We start from the raw sequence: 22,733 nt of genomic DNA, 5'->3' as shown, positions 1-22,733 counted from the left end.
TTAAATTGATCTTGAAAGTGCAGCAGGCAAAAGATGGCCATAGCAACCCTCCCAACATGAGTGGGAAGTTAGGCACAGACACCTCTCGTGCAACAGTGATGCACTGACTGCTGTCACCAGTTCAAGAGGCCATGGCTTTAGTGCGCTCATTAGGGCAAGCTTGCATGCTGGGCCAGCTCAGCTGTTTTAAAGGTCAGTAAGACAGAAGTTGGGACCCCACTGAGATGGCTGCAGGCATATTTGTGTCTGAAGGCAGGCAGTGGGTGGGTGCACATCTCTGCATGTGTAAAACCTTTTCCCCCTCCAGCCAACACCCTTCCCCAGAACAAGAAGTCTAAATCCTATGAATAGTGACATTGTAACCACTTCTCAGTGCCCTCACCCTGGGGGTTTCACAGGGTTAGAGAATTAAGATTAGGAAAGGTGTCCGGATTTCTGTAGCCCAACCTCCTCCTCAAACCAGGACTAGCTTCAGTGTTGCTCAGAGCATTGTTTGCTGAACCACAGAGATAGTATAACTAACTAACTAAGGTTGGAAGAGACCCCAAGGATCATCAAGTCCAACCTGTCTCGACAGACCTCACAACTAGACCATGGCATGAGGACTAAGGACCTACAATATCCCCAGGGCTGCACCAATCTCAGGCCTGCACCAATCTCACTGTGGAATTTTGTTTCTGTATATCCAACAAGCATTTCCCTTACTGCAGTTTGTGCCTCTTGTTCTTTTTGTGCCACTCTGGCTCTGTGGTCTCTATAATTTGACTTTAAGTAGCAGAAGGTATCAGGTTTCCTCTCTTCTTGCTGTTGCCAGACAGAATGAGTCCAACTCCCTTTCCTCTTCCTCACACATAATGTTCTTCTGCCCCTTCACCATTTCAGCAGCTCCCACTGGACTAGCCTGCACTGTCAATCACACTTTTACACTGGGAAATACTCGGGTACTAAGAAATCCCATACAGCCTTATTATAGCCCTTCTTCCCAGGTTGGCCAGAAGACATTGCCTCCCTGATCTGCAAACAACTTCATTATCATTTGGGACAGAAATGCAAAGTATATGAGAATGAAAATGGCATGGCTCCATGCCTAGTTTCCCTTTATCCTTTCAGAGAGGTAAAAATAACTTCCTCCTGGGACAGATATTCAGAGGTCAGGTCAGGGAAGGAGCTTGTTTTCTTAAAAGAGATGAGCCCAAAGTATGCTTCATTTCACTGATCTGTATTTAGAATAATCCCCTGGAAAATGAGACAGTATATCTTCAAATGCCTTATACTTCATTGTTGCTATAAAAGAGTTTCTGAACTGTTGGATTCAGGATTCAGTTCCACACACAGTTTATGCCTAAGTCTGTGTTGCCATCTTCCCCTTCCCCTTGCCCTCCCAGGTGTGCTGCCTTGCCCCTTCACTGGTGCTGTGTTGGTGACCAGGTGGCCAGATGCAATTCCAAGCAACAAACTTGGCAGCTGTAGAAGTTAACATTCATATATAATGCTAATTCTTGTGGGAACAAGTCCCTGGCTGCATGGTCACTGGTGCTAGAGCTCAGAAAGCGTGGAAATGCAGAGCTGAGGCTGCTGCTCACTACAGCTGCATGGGCTTAGATTGGCTCAGCTTGCTTATGAATACACACGACCAAGAAACAGGAAAGTGATCCTTATGCTAAGGAAAGGTCTGCAGACCTTCCTTAGGTCTCCAGGTCTCACTGCTTCAATACTCCAGGTCTCACCTGGAGTACTGTGCCCAGCTCTGGAGCCCCCAACACAAGAAGGGCATGGATCTGTTGGAGAGGGTCAAGAGGAAGGCCACAAAGATGATCAGAGGGCTGGAGCACCTCTCCTGTGAGGAAGTTGGGTCTGTTCAGCCTGCAGAAGAGAAGGCTCTGTGGAGACCATAGAGCAGCCTTCCAGTACCCGAAGCTGAGAGGAGCCTACAGGAAAGCTGGACAGGGACTTTTTCTAAGGGCATGTGGTGATAAGACAAGGGGCAATGGTTTTAAACTAGAGCAGAGTAGATTTAGATTAGATATTAAGAAGAAGTTCTTTACTATGAGGGTGGTGAGACACAGAAATGGGTTGGCCAGAGATGTTGTGGACACCTTGTGCCTGGGAGTGTTCAGACCAGGCTGGATGAGGCTTTGAGCAGCCTGCTCTAGTGTCCCTGCCCTCATCAGGGGAGCTGGAACTAGATGATCTTTACAGTCCTTTCCAACTCAAGCCATTCTACGATTTTTCCAATGACAGCCATGTCCTTGCCTTCAACTTCAGTGACACCTTTTTTTTTTCCCCCTTGGGAATGTCCCTGCTGCTCCTGGCTCAGCTGCTGAGCAGAGAGACACCCTGATGGGAGGACACAGCTTCTGAACTCATTTTAGCCTGACTTTACTCACCATGGATGTCTTGCCTTCCAGCACAGCATGTCTTGTTCCACATAGCCTTTCTTTCCCCAGAGCAACTCACTTGTGTCAGCCCAGCCATGCCCACTCCTCATCCAACCCAGCCCTGCCACCTCCCCAAAGCCCCTATCAAGGTGTCAGTCTTCATTAGCAGAAGAGTGTGGGTTTTTGCTAATATCATTTCCTAAGTAGTCTGCTGAATACACAGTGCTAGTGGAACAAAGGCACTCCAGGACTTCCCTCAGCATTGTGAGCTGGGGGTCTCATGCTGGCATTCTTGACTTCAGATGGTATAAGGGCTCACTGAGGCCTGTTGTCCCAAGGGCTTTCTCAAGGCCAAAGCACAGAAATGTCTCTCTCCCTAACACAGCCTGGCCCAGCTCTCTCTCTAAAGGGGCTCTCTGAGCCAGAAGTTTCAAGGAGGTCTAACTCTTCTTTATTATAAATATCCAGACATGTCAGCGTCAGAGGGAGATGCGTCCCTCTTAAGCCTTCCCAACAGCATTAACTAGACAAATCAGGAAGAAATTAATTAAGCAAAAGAAAAACCAGGCTGAGTATCTGGGAATATATCTTGACAGTGAATTGCTTTATGATAACCTCTTAGGGACTTAGAGGAGGCTGTGTTACTCCTGGCATATGAAAACATGAGTGCAAAAGCCACAGAGAAACCAAGGGGAGTCATGTCTTGGTGCTGGAAGGTAAGAACTAGAAAGGAAACAAGAAGCCTTCAATATCTGTGACACTGCTGGAAGAAGGATAAATTCAACCAGCTCAGATTTTGAAAAATCCCAATAATGTAAATTCCTTAAGTACAAGCCAAGCCTGTGAATAAGATAAATCTCTTAGTCACTTTGCCAGTGATATCCTTCTAATCTCATCCTTCTTCAACGATGCTGCTCAGAGAGCAAAACATTTTGCATAAATGGGTTTGCTGCTCAGAGCCATCACTCATGCCTCCCACTCTGAGCCTAGGATTAAAGAGGTCCCCTGGATTAAGGCTGTTACTATTTTGAGGCCAGGGTGAACCAGCTAAGCAAGGGCTCAAGGGAACTTTCAAGCAATTGAAAGAGGCAAGAGAAAAAGGGAAGGGGAGGTGAACAGGAGGCCACCACCATCTTAGGGAAGAGCATGTCCCACACCAGTGCTGAGCTATACTGAAAGTGCTTTACAAAGAGAAATGACCAAACAATGTGGCACTTTCAACACATGTGGGAAGTTAGCAGAAACATAAAGCCAACTAAGCCGACTTTTTCTTAAAAAATAAGTGTCATTTCCAGAGATGCTGAGTACCTTCTTCCTCAGCAGAAATCTCCATCTGCTGAGTAGGTCCAGCAGCTGAAAATTCAGAGCCGAGGTCTGCTGAGATGGCCCTCTCAAAAGAGAGACTGGAAACGACCTGATGAAGGTTCATGAGTGAGCTGCGATCCAGAGATCCCCTGAGCTTTGATGCCCAAGAAGCATGGTGGAACTGTTTACATCCAAATGATGAGAGCATCAACACCAGCTCAGATTTCCAACAGACTTCAGGTCACTGAAGTCACTGACAAAAAGAGGAAAGTTATCCAAATTCCAGCTGGATACTGGAAAAGGGAAAATAGTGACTGTGCAGAAATCAGAGGGGTTTTGCTGTTAGCAGCATCAAACTGGACATTCAGTGTTTTGCCAAGAGAACCACGTTCTCATGCAGTTTCTGTCTAGGTTTTCAGAGCAGCTTTTCTGGCCTTCAGTTAATTAAAATACAGTTTGGCTTTTGAAATAACTTTTGAACTCAGTTTCTGTAAAAGACATGCAAGACTCCAGGCTGTCCATCACATTCTGCATGTCCCCCGTGCCAAGACTGTAGTCTTCTATCTGGCTGTAAATCATCCATTTTAATTAGACATATGACAATTATTATTGGGTTTCAGTTAATCATTTTTCTCTCAGTAATTAGCAGTTGTCAGTTCAACTCAGCCCAGTGCTGGTGTAACCCAGTGACTTCAAGGCTCTGTTTAAAACCTCTCTTCTCCCACACATCAGCTCATTATAAACAGTATCTCTTTTCCTGCCTTGTCTGCGGGAGCTGTGCTGCACCATGATTATCTTGAAACCTTCCAGCCAGGCCAGCAATGAGGAGCACTTGCTGTCTGAGGACAGAAGGGACTGCCCAACAGAGGCCTTTGCCAAGAAAAGGCACCTCACCACCTTGACCCCGTTTCATTGCTATATGCTTCCAATCCTGCTTGCGTCTGTCTTGCTATAAAAATGTCAGACTGCCTCTAACACTTATTTTTGCTCACCGCTTCCGCGTGGCCTTGCTTGGCAACTTCTCCCATCTGTTTACTACGCCTCAGTGTTGTGCACGCATTGCTGAATGGCTGCTTACTGATAATAATGCAAACACTCAGCATTTACAGAGCTACACCTAGCTTTGAAGAGGTTTAGGCGCTTTGTAGTCGAGCAAGGATCCCTTACAGCTTTCCTAGGAGGAAGAGAAGATTTCTAGTCCTGCTTTACAGTGGCGTGAAAAGGCCCTTCATATTACTGCAGGTGAATCTAGGTCGAGTCAGCCTATATCTAGATGTAGTGGCTACATGAGCACCGGGTATCTGTGTTCCAGCATAATCAATGGAGGTCTAGTCAATGTTGACAGCAGAGCTCTGAGAGTGAGTCAGCTGAGTAAATGTAGGTGTCTAGCTCTCCAGCTTCACTGACTGTATTGACTAGGGGCACGATTACCTACCTTGAGATGTTTTCCACTAAGAAATCATTGTGTGGGCATGAGTCAAGCTCTTGATTTTTCACTACCTAGACACCCAGTCCACATGCAGACACCTACGTCGCAACACTCACATTGAGGTGTCTGCAATCCAGAGCTGTGTGCCACCTCAGTGATGTGCCCAGGATCACAGCTTGTTTACAAAGCTCTGGAGAGAAGCTGAGATCCCAGGTTTGCTGCTCATCCTCCTTTATCCACTTGAACTGGAAGAGGAAATTCCTCTAGTCAAGCTGTCACCAAATACTCCAAATACTCCAAATACTCTCTGAGCCAGCGAGTAGCCCTCTCAACCAGGGTTGAGACTTGTTTGTTACCCAGTGACTGAGCTGCCACCTTAACTCTAAAGTGTGGAGTTTTCTCATACTGACCTATAGGGTAACTCTTATCTGAGAGGCCTGTTTGCTGCTCAGTTCCCTACACCCTTCAGTCTATTTCCTTTCCTCTAGCAGGAAGGCAAACCCTGGCTCTGCAGAAAGCAGAGGTGTCCCTCCCCAGGCACTCACAGAGGCAGGCCATGTAGTTTTCCTCCATACCACAGGGTGCTGTTTGCTCTATTTGCCTAGAGGAGTACTAACACGGCTTACATACTTCCCTAACAGGGAAGTTTTCTTTACCACCTGTATTGGCTATCAAGGATTCACTGCTGCTCCACAGCCAGAGCCCTGATATCCCAGTTAGAAAGTCTAAGGCAAGCCCAAAAGGCAAATCATGTTCTAGGCCACATCATGAGGAGTGTGGACAGCAGGTTGAGAAGTGATTCTTCCAATTTACTCTGCTCTTTTGAGACCCCCACCTTGAATACTGTGTCCAGTTCTGGTGTCTCCATCATAAGAAGGACACAGTGCTGTTGGAGCGAGTCCAGAGGAGGGCCACAAAGATGATCCAAGGGTTGGAACACCTCTGCTCTGAGGACAGGCTGTGTGAGCTGGGGTTGTTCAGCCTAGAAAAGAGAAAACTCCAGGGAGGACCTCAGACCTGCCTTCCAATGCGTGAAGGGATGCTACAGGAAGTCTAGAGAGGGACTTTTCATAAGGGTGTCTAGCAATAGGAAGAGGAGGGATGGCTTTAACCTGAGGGAGAGTAGATTTAGACTGGATCTTAGGAAGAGGATGGCAAGGCTGCCCAGGGAGGTTGTGGATGCCTTCTCCCCGGGGGGTGTTCAAGGCCAGGGTGAATGAGGCCTTGAGCAGTTGTGTCTAGTTGAGAGGTGTCCCTGCCCATGGCAGGGAGGTTGGAATAGCTGATCTTTAAGGTCCCTTCTAACCTAAGCCATCCAATGATTCTATGATCTTTCCAGGCCAGGCTGCTGTCATGAGCTGGTGAGCCTCATAGCTGACCAGCCGGATGGAAAGATCTTTTTCAGTGGTCAGACATGGAGCACTGCTCTAGGGACTAAAAACACCAACAAAAGACACACAGGTCTAACCCATGAGCCACTGTGATTCAGCCCAGTTGTGAAACACTGCAAACCACCAGGCTGCACTGGATGTGCCATGCACAGGCTAATGGAGAAACAGCCAAAGTGCTGGTCTATGAGTACAAACATACCAGTAACAGCAGAGCAGTCACACTCCAAAGGACCTCTTCCCACACAGGAACATCCCAGGCTGGGGAAGCTCTTGGTCACTGTATTGTGCTTCCAGCCCTGCAATGGAGCTCAGCAGAGATCTCCAGGAAAGTGCCTTGCAGCAGCCTGAAACTCTGCTGCATCTGCTTAACAGCCCAGATGTGCACCATGGCACCAAGCTGCCCTCTGCAGGAAATGCTGACCCACAAGTGACCATTTAATCTCCTTCTTTATCCAATTTGATTCAGCCACGTGGCATCTGCCTTCCATCGTGCTGCCACAAACAGGCACACAGCCAGCTCTTGCCTAACAGTGAGCACTGGGACCAGCGCACACTGCGGCAGCGCAGGCTGGCTGGGTGCTGCTTGGAAATCATGCTGAGCCTCCAAAGGCAGAGCAGCCAGGCAAGGTGCTAGTGACAGCCCAGGGCTCTGACCTCCGTGGTACTCCAACACTTCATGAAAGTCCCAAAGGGTGTGCATTCCAGAGTGGAGCAATGCACAGAAAATACCTAGCTCCAGTGATGCTGTGCACATTTCAGGAGGGAAGAAAAAACGCTCAGGGCAATGCAGTCACAGTGATTTAGTAGGAAACAGATTAAAGACAGACACATGAGTGCATCTGTGTCCCAGCAGTTATGCCATACACATTTATAGGTAGATAAATATCTGGCAAAAATCCCTCTCTCCCCTCTGAAAGGTTATAAATCATGGGAAAGGCTATTACTCATCCTGCAGTCCACTCATTACATCCAAAGCTGTGTCAGAAGGTTACCAAACAGTGTACATCAGGAAGACTCGTGGGCTTTATCTCACCCCTGGGATGCATATACCACAGGGCAGTCTGTGAAAGAGGACTCAGGGAATGCATATTTGTCCCAGACATGGTTAAGGCAAGCCAAATGGCAGGAATCTGGATGGTTTTCCCAAAGCCCATGTGTTTGTGCAGCCTTATTTTGACTCATCAGTATCTCCAGCATGCAAATAGCTTAAGAGCCTTAGGGGCATTTACCTAAGGCTAGAGACCTTGGCCAGTACTGATGGATGGTCAATCCACAAAAAAGTAAACCAGCTGTCAGTAGAAGTGAGTTTTGAACTCCAGGTTGTTTCATTTCCAGCTGAGCAAATTTTCTCTTATTTTATAGGATACAGAGAGAACATACTCTCTGGTGCCTAAGCACCACTTCTTGTCCCTGCAATACAACAGAACAAATAACCTAATCAGGCCAAAATGCAAAGAATGCTGAAAAACTGGGAACACTCAGGATGTAGTTAGAGAACATTAAAATCTCCCCTGTAGCCTAGGGAGGCTGGTATTGCTGCTCCAATCAAAGTGCTTAGGGGCAGATGATTATGCCCAGTTGGAGAGACATCACCTGGAGAGGGAAGAAGTTATAAAACCTATGGAAGGAGATACACAAGTGGGGAAAGGCAGAACTGGAAGTGACACAAAGAAGCAAGGAGAAGGTGAATGTTATTGGGCTCTTTTTATGGCAGTGGGAATGAAGAAGCAAGGCAACATAAGCTAGTGCTGGTTAGAGAAGCAGAGCATGTGTTTTACAGTCTTTTCTTTCCTGAGATCATCCCCCTGCACTTTCTACTTCATCAGAGAAACCCAATCTCAGGGGCCTCCTCACAACCATTACACAGGAAAATAGCTGGATCCAACCCAAACAGAAAATGGAGCCATGCTATGGTAGCAAACCTCCTGCCAGCTTCAGAGGAGATTGCAGTATTTGCCCTGTAGGTTTCTGATCCTCCTAAACACACACAGAGCAGCTCAGTTACATGCACACACGCATTTGTACACTTTGTGTTTGCAAATGATTTCTGATGTAGAGCCTCTCAGACTGCTCTGGGGAAATCCACAAGCTTGTAGCCTTCCCTGCATCCCTCTTGGATTACCACAACAATAACAACTCCTGAAGAGTCCCAGCAGCTTAGTTTGCTTTCCCACTGACAGACGCACGGCAGACACAGGCTTCTAGTCGAAGCTCCTCTTCTTACTAAGTTGCACAGAATTATTTCTGGTATTCTTCCTGCCATTCATGCTCACTTAACAGGTCTACAACCACAGGCTCTCCACTCCAGTTGGTTTGCTATAGCAATTGATGCATGGGATAGTGACTGGTTCAGGCTTTCAGGCCATTCTGCATGAACCTCCTCCATGCCTGTGCTGCTTAAAGAACAAACACCATGGGTGTGACTGCCCTGTTGTGAAGTGACCTTGAAAGAGACCAATTGAAATAACAGATTCTGGACTGGAATCAGTGGAGAAGACTCTAAAACGTTTACAATACTCTAATGCTGCATTCAGTCTTGCCAGGCTCAGCTTCTGTTGGCAGATGGATCTTTTTCTTGCCTCCTCCCCATCTCCTTCTCCCTCCCCCCCCTTTTTTTTTTTACAGAAGGGAGAAGAAACACAACAGCAAAACCTTAAGTTCTCAAAGCCAAACAAAGCGTAGGTTCCTCCTGAAATATACCTGGGAGTAAGGTGGCTTTTTTGATGCCTGGTGGGGGTGGACCTCTTATGTCAGTTTCCCTCCAGGGCATCACATACCCTATGTGGTATGCCCCACTTGGACATGTATTTTCACGCATAAAAGCTCAAGAGTTATGCAGTCTTCATTTATCAAACACAGTTGAATTTGGGAATGAAGTTTAAATGTCACAGAGTGCATCTCATGGACTTATAAACAGAGCTTACACAGGTAATTACTGATGCTTAGGGAAGCAAGCTAGAAAGAAGGATATCTTTCAGTTTTATTAAAATACAGCTTGGGACAGGTTTTGAACAGCTTTCCAGACAAATTAATTGAAGGTGGAAAGCAAAAATAGCCTGCAGAAGGAAGAGTAACTGAGTTTCCAGAAAGCTTTTGTTTATTATAAAGAGACTAATTACTGTTTTGGTAGTCATTACACAGCTCGTAATAAATTTCTGCTATATTGCTTATTTTTAAAGATTCCTAATTTTTTCAAAATATGCTTTTGCATAGTTGAGCACCTTAGTTACAGATCTCTTTTTGCTTCTCCTCCTGTTCAATTTAGCCAGAAACAGTTCTTGCTCAATCAAGCTTTTCTACAACTCAGACCCAATATAGTATCACCTCTTGGAGGTTTTGTGATTATTGGATCAAGAAATGTCTTGGGGATTACAAACAGAAATGTCTGAGCCTTTCCTATTATCAGAGATGTTTATTCTCATTCTTCAGTCTATGTCTGGACAGCTCTTTTCCCTTGGTATTTAACAGACTACCATCACAAAAATCTCAGCCCCTGTCCAGATGCACCCTGGGGAGCCAGAGTAGACATTCTATCCTATCGTTTGCACAGCTCCACCTAAAATCACTGTCAAGGCTAAGGGGAGCACTTATTGCTGTCTTCAGCCACCTCATGGAAATGTACAGCAAAGAGATAGACTCTTCTCAAAGGTGCATGGTCCTAAGGTTCTAAGACAAGGAGCAAATTGGAACACAAGAAATTCTGATTAGAAATCAGAAAAAAAACCCCACATTTTTACCATGAGGAGGTTAAATATTGGACCAAGGGTCCAGAGAGGTGAGTAGAATAACTGTCCTTGGAGATACCCAGCTCTCAGCTGGACAAGGTCCAGAGCAACCTGATCGAGTTGGATCTGCTTGAGGAAGAGGTTGGACAAAATAGCCTCCAGAGGTCCCTGCATCCTAAATTATTCTGTGATTGTGTGATTTGTTTGATCTGAACTAAAACACTCAGTATTGTCAGCTTCACCTGACATTTGCACCACATGCCTCAGCACACCTCCAAGAAAAAGGTGTGAGAAGAATCTCTTGAATAGCTGCAGGATAGTAAGGTGAGGGTCTCTCCTGCAGATTTTTGCATGTCAGCAAGAAGGGCAATAAATAAATCCATAAGGACTAGGGAAGAGAACAATGGTGGTAGCTAGGCCAGGTCATGGCAGTTTAGCAAACTGGATTTTACATGGAAGTCCTCACTGCAGGCTATGGGAGCTGTAGAAATGGTTTGGGGTTTTTTTCTTAGAAATTATGTAGCTATCCTGTCTATAAAGAAAAATTTCCAAATGTGGGTTAAATGTAGGTGACAGCACTTCTACTCTCATATGTCAGAGGAGGCTATGAACTGGTTTTTCCCATCTAGCTGAATCCTATGCATGTTTTCCCAGGCAGAGTTTCTTTCTTTTAATCTGATGTGGAATAAAATTGCCTTCAAACACAGAACTTTTTACATGAGGGTTATCTTCTCTGCCAGCCAGCCCAAGGGTTTCTGAAGCTGGTTTCTAAGGATATGGACAGCACATAGTCCTTTCTGTGACAGAAAAGACAAAAGTTTGTATGCAAAGACAGTTTCAGTTTTCTGTTTCCCCAGATTTTCTCCTTGGGCACTGCAATAATTTCCCATTGTTGGAGATTTAAAAATCAAGATGGGCTATTTCTTCTCCAGTTCTTGCACAGCTATTAACTTTCAAGTGAGAATTTCATTGAGGGAACTCATTTCTGTTATTACAGAGAAGTTCAGAGTAGACTAGCCCAATAACCCCCTCTGGCCTTAAATTTTGTAAGACTTCACCTTTCTTCAATGTTAAGGAAATGTTGCTCTTTTTTATATGCTAAAATGTGAACTCTTTGGGGCAAGAAATGCATTTGCTTCACTTCTTAGTGAATGCTTGACATACTGACATCCTCTAAAGGTTACCACAGTATTAAAATTAATGGTCTAGAGGCCAAAAGCACCCATAACTTTATTTCTGCCTCTTGTGCAAACCCTCTCTTTAATTACTTAACTGCTATTTCTCTCTGATATAGTATTTTATTATTACCTACTTTTCTTGAATGCTCATCTGATTCATCTTAATGTTCTATTAATATCACTTGGAATGGGATAACAATCTGCTTGTGCTTCTCCAGCACCTTTCATCCTGAAAGGTCCAAGTGTGCTTAACAAGAGGAACTGGAAAGTAACTCATTCATCAGGCAGAGCAAAGTCACACAAGATATCAGGCTGAGAAGATTACCTGACACAGCTAAAAGTGCTGAGGTGTTTGGAGAGACAGGTTTAGCCCATCGTCCTGTACTTAGAGAAAGTGCAAACCACCCTTTGAGCCTGCATGAAATTGCCATAGTAGGTGCCGATGTGATATGGGTGAAGTGTCAGAAGGATTCCTGAATGGTGTATGTTTTACCTTTATCAGATTCATCCACAGGGCATTCTTTGCTCTCCAAAAGACTGAGAATTGGAGTAAAATTCTATACAAGGTATATCTAAGGACAGGAAACAGTGATGGGAGGCAAGATGATGTAGAAGTTCTCAGGGAAACCACTTCCATCAAAAGTCAAAGAAGTGATCTTCACATCTTGGTTTTGACTCAGCTGAAGCAGGGCAATGCCTGTGCTGGGAAGGTGGAGAAGAAGAGATCACCAAAATGAAAGCAAGAAATGATGATCTGAGCAAGTGTCTGCGCAGCCTGAAAGAAAGTAAATGAAGATCTGGGCACAGCTGGAAAGTAAGAGGAAAGAAGCTCAAGCTGAAGGTAGAGTTAATGCCCCAAGTGTCAGTGCTAGCACGAGAGGAAGGCAGATAAAAGGCAGATATGGAGAAAAATGCTGGATACCTGAAATCTAAGCTGATGCCAAAGCATTCAATAACAGATGTCCAGGAGACAGAGGAGATCTGGGGTTGGACTGAAGCAAATCAATCCTGCAGAGCTAGACTTAAGGGCCGACTGATATAATGAAGGAAGTGGATGGGCTGGAAAAAGATAGGAAGGACAAGGACAAAGGAGCTTTGTGGGACCCCATCAGGGGATTGTGGAGGAAATATGAGCCACCCTATCAATGATAAAGGGGCTGTAGAAGAAGGAGAGAAATGGGTGATGGAGCCAACATTTCAGACAGGACCAGCAAGAGGCATGCAACTGTCAGGAAAGGTCAGCCTTACTGAGAGTAGCTTCAATTTGGAGTAGAGAGCAGACACCTGAATTGAAGTAACCAGGATCAGTTCTCTTCTCCTCCACATGGCTACAAGTGAGCAGTGACAGGAACAGCCCCAGCCATAAGTCTCACCTCTAGCAGCCAAGGGATCCTCAAAGAGAAGCACAGCTGCTCCTCCAGCCTTTTTCTCCCAACCCTCCTCAGGAGTCGAGGCAGAAGTGCTCAAGTCATTAATTACAAGGTTCAATAAAGTTAATGCTTACTGCATCTACAGGCCCACCTGAAAGGAGCTCCTACTGCAGAGCAGAGGACTGTGGAAAAAAGAAGATGCAATTCTGTAGGGCCAAATACAGCTCCTCCACCAAGGCCAACTGCATAATAATGCCAACTGCACAGAGCCAGAATGGAGGAGAACTGGCCAGGAAGCCATTCTGAAGGACATGGAGATTATATGGCATCATGAGTTGAGTAACAATCAATAATGTTCTACTGTTTCACAAATAAATGAATGAATAAATAAATAAAGAGGTCAAACATCACCCTGGAATGTATTGCATATGTTATCTGTTAAAGAGGATTCAAAACGTTTCTGCACTGCTCAGCATTGACAGCAACTCTGCTGGAGAGCTGTTTCCAACTTTAGACTGTACATTTAAAGCAAACTATGGACCATTTGGTGAGAGTCCAGAGGATAACATCAAGGATGATTAGAGGTCTAGAAAACATGCCATGAGAGCAAAGGTAGAATTGGGATTGCTTGGCCTAAAGATGAATAGGGCTTTAGTTGTCACTTGAACTCATAAAGACCTCAGAGGAGGAACATCTACTCTATTTGCATGCAACTACTGGATAATACCTTAAATTATTTACTGCTTGGAAAAAGGGACACAGCAAAAATAATCTGCTGTCCTCCTAATGAGCAGGGCAAGAAGAAATAGGCTGCAGTAAGAAAGATGATCACCCTTAATAACTGTTTAGATCAGTCTTTGCCACCATTTTTGATGGGTAGCCTAACCGATCTCTTGTGTACTGATGCCCAGGTGAATGAATTAAGCAGACGAAGCTAAGCCCACACAGTACCAGAAGTTACAATGGTAGTCACCACAAATGACTTCACAGGCTTCAGCTACAGGAACATCTGCATCCAGTGAGGGTAAATACCTCCAAGTGCTCAGTGCACTACAAACTTTCAAGGTGCTTCTTACAGCGATCTCTTACCTAATGATACATACTTTTTGCATGGAAAAGATGATCTCATGGCCTTATCTTACATGTAAACACACTGACAATCAAGCAATCCTTGGTACACTTCTGCTGAGAGTGACATGGCACAACGGGACATTGCAAAGACAGTTGCAGTCTTTGGCCTCTAAACTGGTAGAATATCAAGGTTTTTTTCCTCTCTCCTGGTCTGCAAAGTTGTTTTGTATGTGAACCTGCTGGTCTAAAACCTCTGTGACTCCATGGTAAAAAATATGGCTGACAGTCCTGTTCTCCGACCGTAATGGAACTTCCTTACAAAGCTGTTCTGCAGAGGAGACAAAACTTTCTCAGGAATCCATTCAAGGCTAAACTACTTCATCCTCCGTGGAGCTTACCCAGTTTTTCCCCAGCACAGCCTGATTTTCCCCAACAGACTCATGGCATTAGATGCAGGAAACAACACATAAAGGCTATTTTTGCTTATCAGTCTCCCATTCTGTACCATTCCTTCCCTCACTCCCGTCCAGGGAAGCAGGTTAAACTTGCATGACTGTTGTGAATGATGACACCACTGTTCAAGCTGCAAGCAGAGGGTGCTTGGATAAGATAGTACATAGAACACAGGAGAACATGCACAGAGTAGTGACAGATAGGATGGGTGGCACCAAGGTCTGATGTGTCAATTGTTTTTTGGCCAAGAAGAGGAGGTGAAAGAAAACCACCAAAGAGAGTAAAGAAGAAGCGACACAACAGAAGAAAAGATGCATGAGGGTTTCAGGATCCAAGCCCTATAACTTGAACCAGTCTGCCCACCAACATTTTACCTTAGCTCATCACTTTTTACAGAGGGGTATGAGGATAGCCCATTTATTATCCACACAAAATTCCAGGTCTTGTTGGATTTTTCCTCACCAGAAGAAAGTCATCACTCATCACTCTCCACTGCCAACAATGTAATCTGTTCCACTGTAACCAGGGATACATCTGAAAAGGATAAAAGGTCAGTCGTGAAAAGATGGGGGAAGCTAAGAAAGTCTTCAGCATCAAGCAATTAATTTTAGGTAAGTAACCCTGACTAACAAAGGAAAAGAAGAAAGACAAAGTTAGGAAGCTATTCTGTGAGTATTACTTGAGTCTGGTTACCTTTCTTTTTTGTTTGGTTTGGTTTGGTTTGGTTTGGTTTGCTCTGTCCTGCATGGATTCCACCTACAGTGTACAGCACAGCCAATGCTATTGTCCCTTCCACAACATTTCTAGGTTTACAGGATGTTTTTACGTTTCCTCTTCTTCATCCAACTAGCTTTCATGAAACTTCTAGGAATATAATGCCTTCCAGGTCTCTACTCTGCCAAACCTGGCTGAAATCAGCCACTAGACTTAGAGAAGGGCTGATGAACACTGCATGGCTTTAGTCCTTTAGCAATCAGCTAATAAAAGGGATGGAGTGTCCACAGATATGGACCAACAGGGCTTACAGTCTACCTTATTATTTTACTCCAGTCCTGCGAGCAATGATAACATGCAGCAGAAACATAGGACACACAGCATTGCAGATTTTTGGCACAAACATATTTCTGACTTCTGGACTGGGCTAATGTTGAATGGAAAATTACCAACATGAGTAAAAGACTGCCACAGAGGAGGCCCTTGCTGTGAAAGGATTTTTGCTTGAAAGACAACCTGAATGCAACTCAATTTTGTATGAACAGAGCCCTTCCAGGAGCAAGTATTGCCTTTGGAAAGAACAGTGACTCTACAGATGCTAACAATGGAGCAACATGTTTTTTGCATTGCTTGTTCTGTCACTAACTGACACCAGCCACTGTTAATCATGGCCTGAAATGTATATTTAAGAAACAGTGACACAAACACAGATAAGTTTCTTCATGAATCCTTTCATACAGGAAAAAGGGAGAGGAAAGAAAAGAAAGACTGCTCCTCAGGCTAGCTAGTGGCACTGAAATAAATGGGTCAGGCATCAGAATTTCAGCAGGCACAAAAGGTGAAAACTCTGTCTCCTGGAGCAATTAAAAGTCAATGGGATTAGTGGCCTTCACTATTATTTATAGAAACCCTGCTGTGTGCACAACATTATTGAAATACAGGGGTCAAGTGCCTGCTACTGGATGCCTACCCTTTTGCTGTTGAAGTTAATGGGAACTTTGCCAATCAACTCTGTGGCAACAGAGTCTAAATCTAAAATAGATGACATCCTGGACTCCATTCAGTTGATGCCTCAAGCAGAGCTTTTGGCAAAGCCAAAAATGCTCTGCCTGCACAGTACAGATTTGATCCTGGGACAGAGAGGTGGACTGAATGTCACGGGAAGCATCTTCCCTTCCTTTCTGTCATAAATTACAATATACAGATTGAAGTCTTAAAGGCTGCATCCTGGCATCTCTTAGTCTTCAGTTTTAACAGGACTGGCTGTTTTCCAGTGAATGAATCTCCTTCTAATACTAAGTAAATGAATCCTGTGGGAACACATCTGTGAAAAGGACATGGATGGGAAGCCTGCACCATGATTACATGATTCAACATGTTTGAAAACAGTGTCCTGATGGTGTATCTGGTTTGGACAGACCCCACCAAACACCAGCATTTCCCTTTCTGAGTTTCCTTGGCTTTGGATGTGCTTGTGATGATAGCTGCACAGCTGTTTCTTCTTCTGCTCATGAATTATCACACTCAAGCTCTGAATTCTCTTACAGGTTACCTCTTCTCTTCTTTGTCCCACTCCAGAAAAGAAATACCCAATTCTCCTCATTCTTACAACATTGTAAATCAGAAATCAGGCATCCCAGAGATTTCTTCCACTCATCTGTGCTGCTGAGTCTGTAGGGTGGCAGTATTTCCTGGCTTAGTGCATGCCTTCTCTGCCGACACTACCCAGGCAGGAGGCTAATGATGGCTTTTGCCCGTGCCTATATTTGTTAACAGGAATGAGGCTGAGATTCTCACAAGTTATTTCAAGCAAGGCACGCTAATAACCAGACATTTGATGGTACTAATCATTCACTGATCCTACACAGGGATCTCAAGGATGGCATGCTAATCCAGACTGAAAAAAAGTCACCTTAGCTCTAGAGAGGTCCTGAGTACGGCAAGTGCCTACAGGGTGAAGATACTACATTGCATGTGCTTGAAATCCAGACACGCACCTGAAGAGCGATGGACCTCACTGGCCCTTTACAAAGAGCTACTGAGGGCTAGTACCCAGTGCATAGAATCACAGAATCACAGAATCATCAAGGTTGGAAGAGACCTCAAAGATCATCAAGTCCAACCTGTCACCACAGAGCTCATGACTAAACCATGGCACCAAGTGCCACATCCAATCCCCTCTTGAACACCTCCAGGGATGGTGACTCCACCACCTCCCTGGGCAGCCCATTCCAATGGCTAACATGCATGTCCTAATATCCATTATAAGCTGTCTTCCCTTCCAATTTCCTTAAAGGTCTTCATGGTCTCATATTCATGAGCTGATGTCCCTGAAGGCTGGAGGGACTTGGCAGGAATGATAGCATATTTTCAAACATGTCTACTGAATACCATGCTAAGTCCAAGCTAGCAACCTGAAGGAAGAAGAGTGCACAGTCTGTTCTCTCTGATCCTCCTTAGCCAACCAATCCTATCTGCACTGGCTTTTCAAATATCCATTTTTGCAGCACTTTTCCCCCAGAACAGAGACACAGAGAAATGCAGACAGGAACTGACAGGTAAGAGAAGATGTACAGGCACGCTGACAACCCAACAAGCACTCCTTGAGACACACGGATTTCCAAATTATCTCAGTTTCATTTAGGAACACTTTTCTATTTATTTTCAGCACAGTTAGCACCGCCTCTGAGATCCTAAACTCTACAGTACTGCTAACTCCTTGTGACATGGGCAAATAGCTTATCTGCTGACGTGAAAGGACTTCTCCCCCACGTCTTTTCCTGCTACTCTCTCTGACTTGCCTTCAACTTGGAACCATCCCAAATGCTGTGAAACATTTGTGAGAGCAGAGCTCATCTTAGCTTCTTTCTCTTTCAGAACATTGTCAGAAATCCAGGAAAACAGACAAAAATCTGTAAACACTGAGCAGTATCTAGAACAGAAAAAAATACTCCAGCATCTTTCTTTCTCACTTCCTTCACAGAGCCTTGCTGTTCATTCCAGGGTCTCAGAATTAGCTGACACAGGGGTGCAGGACCTTCAGTCAGTGAAATCTTTGAAAATGCCGAGCAAGTCCTTGAAAGGCAATGCTATTACCAAGCACAGAGTTCAGACCACCAGCTTTCATTCTGTTAAGCTCTCTTTTTCAATAAAGACAATTGCCTCTTTCAACTACCAGTCCTGAGAAGAGCTTGCTCTCTGTGGCCTCCAAATGGGAGTCCAGATGCTGTGATCACCTGGTCATCAAGTCCATTCTTTGTCTGAATCTCTGGTTTCTCCCAGGTAACATGCAACAAACAGAACAGTTTGACAATAGTGAGCTTTGGTCCTTCCTATGGACCTCAGCACATTTTTAAATTAAAGAATCAGCTTACCCATAATAACCACAGACAAACATGAGGAGCTTAAGATATAAGCAATTCAGTAGCCTGACATACCGTGTGTGTTGGGCAATCATAAATTAAAACTGAAAATCCCTACTGATTTTGTTTTGCAGTAGATATTAAATGAAACCTACTTGTGAAGCCAGATTAGTAAGAAACCTTTTTGACTGTTGTGGTAGTTTGTTTTGTTTTGTTGTTTGGGTGGGTTTTTTTTAATCAAAAAGGATTAAAACATCTTTTGGAGACTCACTGTCATTTTATCTGAGTAAATAAGCTTGGAGCACCTAACAGTCAATTCATAATGAGGGCTTTTGTTCTTGGTACTGTGATGCAGCCCTGCAAATTTGCCCACAGCTGCAGCAGTTTCAGATGTTTTTGACAGGTAAATAAAACACTGATTATATCTGCCATTGTTATTAATCTGTAAAGAACTAGCAATTCTATGTTGTTTCCAAGTGGATAAATTTTCCTGATCTTGGCAGGGGTAGTACGGAATAATGTGTGTCTATGACATTTACAGTTGTGAGGGCCCAAAACTCAAAAGTATCTTTGCTCAGCCATTGAGTTGGAAAATGAATGGGAATTAAAGGCTAAACTGGTAATAATCACTATAGTTAAAAAAGAACAAGGAATTTGGGATTTAGCCCTACCAAAGTTTTATTTCAGTAAGGGCCAAATAAACCAAATAGCAGGACTTGACATCAGCTGCACTGATTCAGTTCCCAGTTATTCAGAACTGTACTTCTAGGAGGCTGTGTCAGTATCTGGCTGTGCTTTAAAACCTCATGATTTGGGCCTACCATAATGACTTGTGCTTCCCAGCTGCTGCAGGGCAAAGAGTTTCAGATACTCCTCAAACCATGCTGGTGAAGAAAAAACTACTTGCAGAATTAGATACTGCTCAAGGACAAGTGGCAGAATCCAGCTGTAAGTGTCTTATTATACTGGTCAGAAACTGTGAGAAGCAAACAAGAGAAATCCTGGTGAAACTCTATTAGATGCCAGTCACGTCTGCTCTGCTTCTCACTCAGGTAGGCTGACAGATGGTCAGCAAATAGTCTCACTTTTACAATGCAACCTACACAGGTTTTCAGTGTGAAAATTAGCATCCAATTATTTTCAAGCACTAATGTTCTCCAAGGAAGTGAGTTGCCTCTATTTTAATCCTGCTCAGGTTCTATTTGCTCAGACATGTAAACCAATCTTGCAGGTACTACGTCTCCTGTACACAGGCAGAATAGCAAGCCAGGGAAGAGTACTGGAAATGTGGAATAATGTAAATTCCCAGGGAGTGAGTTGCATGGCTTCCAACTTTTAGAAGAGAAGGGGAGGAGACAGTCAAGTGAGGATGGCATAGAGCATCTCCAGAAAATAATGATTTCCACCACCCTTATCTAAAAGCCTATGGTGAAAATTAAATCTCACAGCTATCAGTCAACTGCCTAAACTGTTAGAGAAGGCTACAGTTCATTGAGCTCTGATCTACAGGGCCCTTGGTATGACACATCCAGCAGGGTTGAGGATATGTGGATATTCAGATGAGTTGGTGGCAGACCCTGCAATTCCCATAGAAGAATAGGAACCCATTCCCCACCTCCCCACGCCCTATCACCATCATCCTTGGACTGACACAAGGGAAGGCATAATTACTGCATTACAGACATGGGCAGCCTTGGGACAGGCAGAATGTATGACAGAGCGTGGCCACTCAGATAAACACTGGCTTTCCTTAGGAGAGTACACAGGTCCATGAAGGGGAAAGAAGAAATTAAACAAACCCTGTTTTTCTCAAGATTTCACCATATCACCTTATGTGCCAGGATCTGTGCCTAAAACAGAAATTAGCATCAGCCAAATCCAACCTCACAACTCATTCTTGTGCACTGATCTCTTACTGTAACAGGACTATCCTGAGCAAAAATGGTTATCTGCACAAGCAGAGGTCTGTAGCCTTCCTTGCTGCCTGCAGCCGTGTCATGTTAAGTACAAATGTTGCTACGTACTGGTGTTCCATCACTGAATGGAAGTTGCCAGCCTGAAAATACGTTAACTTTTAATTGTCATTAAATAGGGAAAATAATGCACCTTATGTTCTAGTGAGGTTGCATTTGTTTAATTCTCCTGTGTGGTAAAGGGAAACTTCACTGGCCTAATCTCAGTCTGTATCAAGTACCATCTCAAGCCTGCAGCTTCAGCATGCACAACTGCAGCCAGCAGTTTTTCTCCTCCAACTAGTGCAACCGGGAGCATGGGAACAGTGGCAAAACTGCAGAGCTCCTGCTAGCTATCCCCTGGGAAGCACTGATGAGGTGAGGCTGCCTCCTGCCACAGGTTTATCATACCACAAAGGCACGGCTCTGAGGCTGAGCATGGGCACCTAGGGTAAGGCTGGCAGGGAGCAGAGAGGGGCAGAGCAGGCCTCCACCTCGCATTTCCCTGGGAAACACCTCCGAGGTGCAGAATCCTGAACCTCCAAGGCCCGGGCAAAGGGCGAGCCCCTCTGGGTTTGAGGTCCTGCTCCGGGCAATGGGGAGACCTCCGAGCGCAGCAGCATCGGTTCCTGCAGGGCGAAGCATCACTGCTAGCGGGCGAGCCGGGCTCCTGCCGCGGCCTGTCGCCGTGCCCCCGCCCCGGTGCCCGGCACCCTCCGCAGGCTCACCTGCTCGGGCCCCTGGAAGCAGATCCTGCAGAGCGGGGTGCGGATGCCGCTGTCGACGCTGCTGCCCAGCGAGTAACGGTCCTCCGCCTTGCCCTTGCCGAAGTCATCCGAGGAGGTGCTGCTGGGCAGAGAGGCGGGCGGCTCCCCAGCAGGGCTGCCCCACTCCTCGGCGCCCGGGCTGCCCACTCCGCCGCCGCCCGCTGCCGCCCGCCAGCCGGGCCCGCGCCCCCCGGGCGGTGCGGCCCCCCCCGGGCCGCCTGCCGCCGCCTCAGCTCCGCCGGGCATGGGGAGCGGCGGCGGCGGGGAGGGCGGCGGCGGGGCGGGGGGTCTCCGCAGCAGGAAGACCTTCAGGTCATTGAAGAGCATGCGGCAGCGGCACTTGAGGAGGCCTTGGTTTCGCAACATCTGTCTCGGACGGAGGAGCCCGCAGCAGCAGTAGCAGAAAATGCCCGCGCCGGGTGGTATTAACATGTGCCTTTCCTTGGCAGGCGGGGACGGGCTGGGAAAGAAAAGAGCAGGAGCCGGGCGGCCCGCGGCCGGGGGGGCTCTGCTGCGGCCTCAGTGCCTGGGATGGGGGGCTGCTGCGCTGGCTGGCGGGGAAAGGACAAAAGCAAAGCCGGGGGGCGAGGGGCTTAAATCCCCGACAGCCCGCTGGAATCCGGCGAGGATGACAACTGGGAAAAAAATAAAAAAAAAATCCAAACCCAAAACCTAAAACGCCAAACCCCCCCCGCCTCTGCGCTCCTGGGGGATTCTCAACCCCCCTCCACAAGTTTGTTTAGAAATCAGCGGGAGGAGGAAATAAATCTCCCACGCCCGAGGGTCCGGGGGCGCGGGCGGCGGGCTCGGCAGAAAGCCCTGGTCGGCTCTCCCAACTCCTAAGCCTGTAAAAAAGAAGGGTCCACGTCTCCGGTGGGTGTGGGGAGAAGGGAGAATATGGTTCTCTCGACAGTATTTGGCATCTCAAGTAATTTTCCTTTTTCTTCGATTTTTTTAAAATATTTTTTTCTTTCAATTAAAAAATAAAACCCGATCACACGAGACCCGGTGTGCACCCAGACAAAATAGCAGCCGGTCTGGTTATCAAAATGCAAAATTGGTAGCTGTTGTTATTATCAAAATTGCCTCTTTGACAAAAAAAGACCTTCACATTGTTTGTGGGAAAACACCCTACGTTTCCAACACTGTATTCCCAGGTGGCTTCAGATTTTCCCGTTGCCTTTAAAAGATTTCACTGTAAATATTAAAAGTCCTGAATGAAATAACTAGCATTCAATGAGCTTAATCCCAGATGCACTGAGATAAATATATTTTTATATATATAATATATATCATATATATCATATATATTTTAATATATATTTATATATTCTGACCTTCTCTATTCCAACAGCTGTCTGGACCACACCAAAAACAAAAAAAAAATCAAAGCGAAATTGGTGAGGGGAGGCGGCTGTATTATTCCCTAAGCTGTTACCATCCTGGACCAAAAAAACCCCATCGAAATAGGATCTATTCTTCGCATGTAATTGACCGGGGAAACGTGGATCTTACATGGTCACGTTTCTTTTCCTCCTTTCACAAAACAGGAACGTCATCAAACGCATTGGCAGCTTGTACAGACCATTGTGGATGGCGAGGCGGCCAGGGCTCTATCAGCAATTGCAGGGACCTCCT

General features: G+C 45.5%; 1 protein-coding gene across 2 annotated transcripts in view; it reads right to left on the bottom strand.

Annotated features, from left to right (window-relative positions):
• The window catches only part of MARCHF4 (membrane associated ring-CH-type finger 4), a 108,961-nt gene extending 87,213 nt beyond the window's left edge, over positions 1–21,748 (bottom strand). For both annotated transcript variants that reach the window (XM_054175821.1, XM_054175828.1), the window contains exon 1: positions 21,057–21,748. In XM_054175821.1, the coding sequence (XP_054031796.1) occupies positions 21,057–21,527 (471 nt within the window). In that variant the 5' untranslated portion in view covers positions 21,528–21,748. The remainder of the gene's footprint in view (positions 1–21,056) is intronic.
• Between the last annotated feature and the right edge of the window lie 985 nt (positions 21,749–22,733).

The sequence above is a fragment of the Dryobates pubescens genome, chromosome 2, assembly GCF_014839835.1.
Source record: "Dryobates pubescens isolate bDryPub1 chromosome 2, bDryPub1.pri, whole genome shotgun sequence".
NCBI lineage: Eukaryota > Metazoa > Chordata > Aves > Piciformes > Picidae > Dryobates > Dryobates pubescens.
The sequence above is the reverse complement of the archived record's forward strand: the minus strand, read 5'-3'. Positions and strand labels throughout refer to the sequence as shown.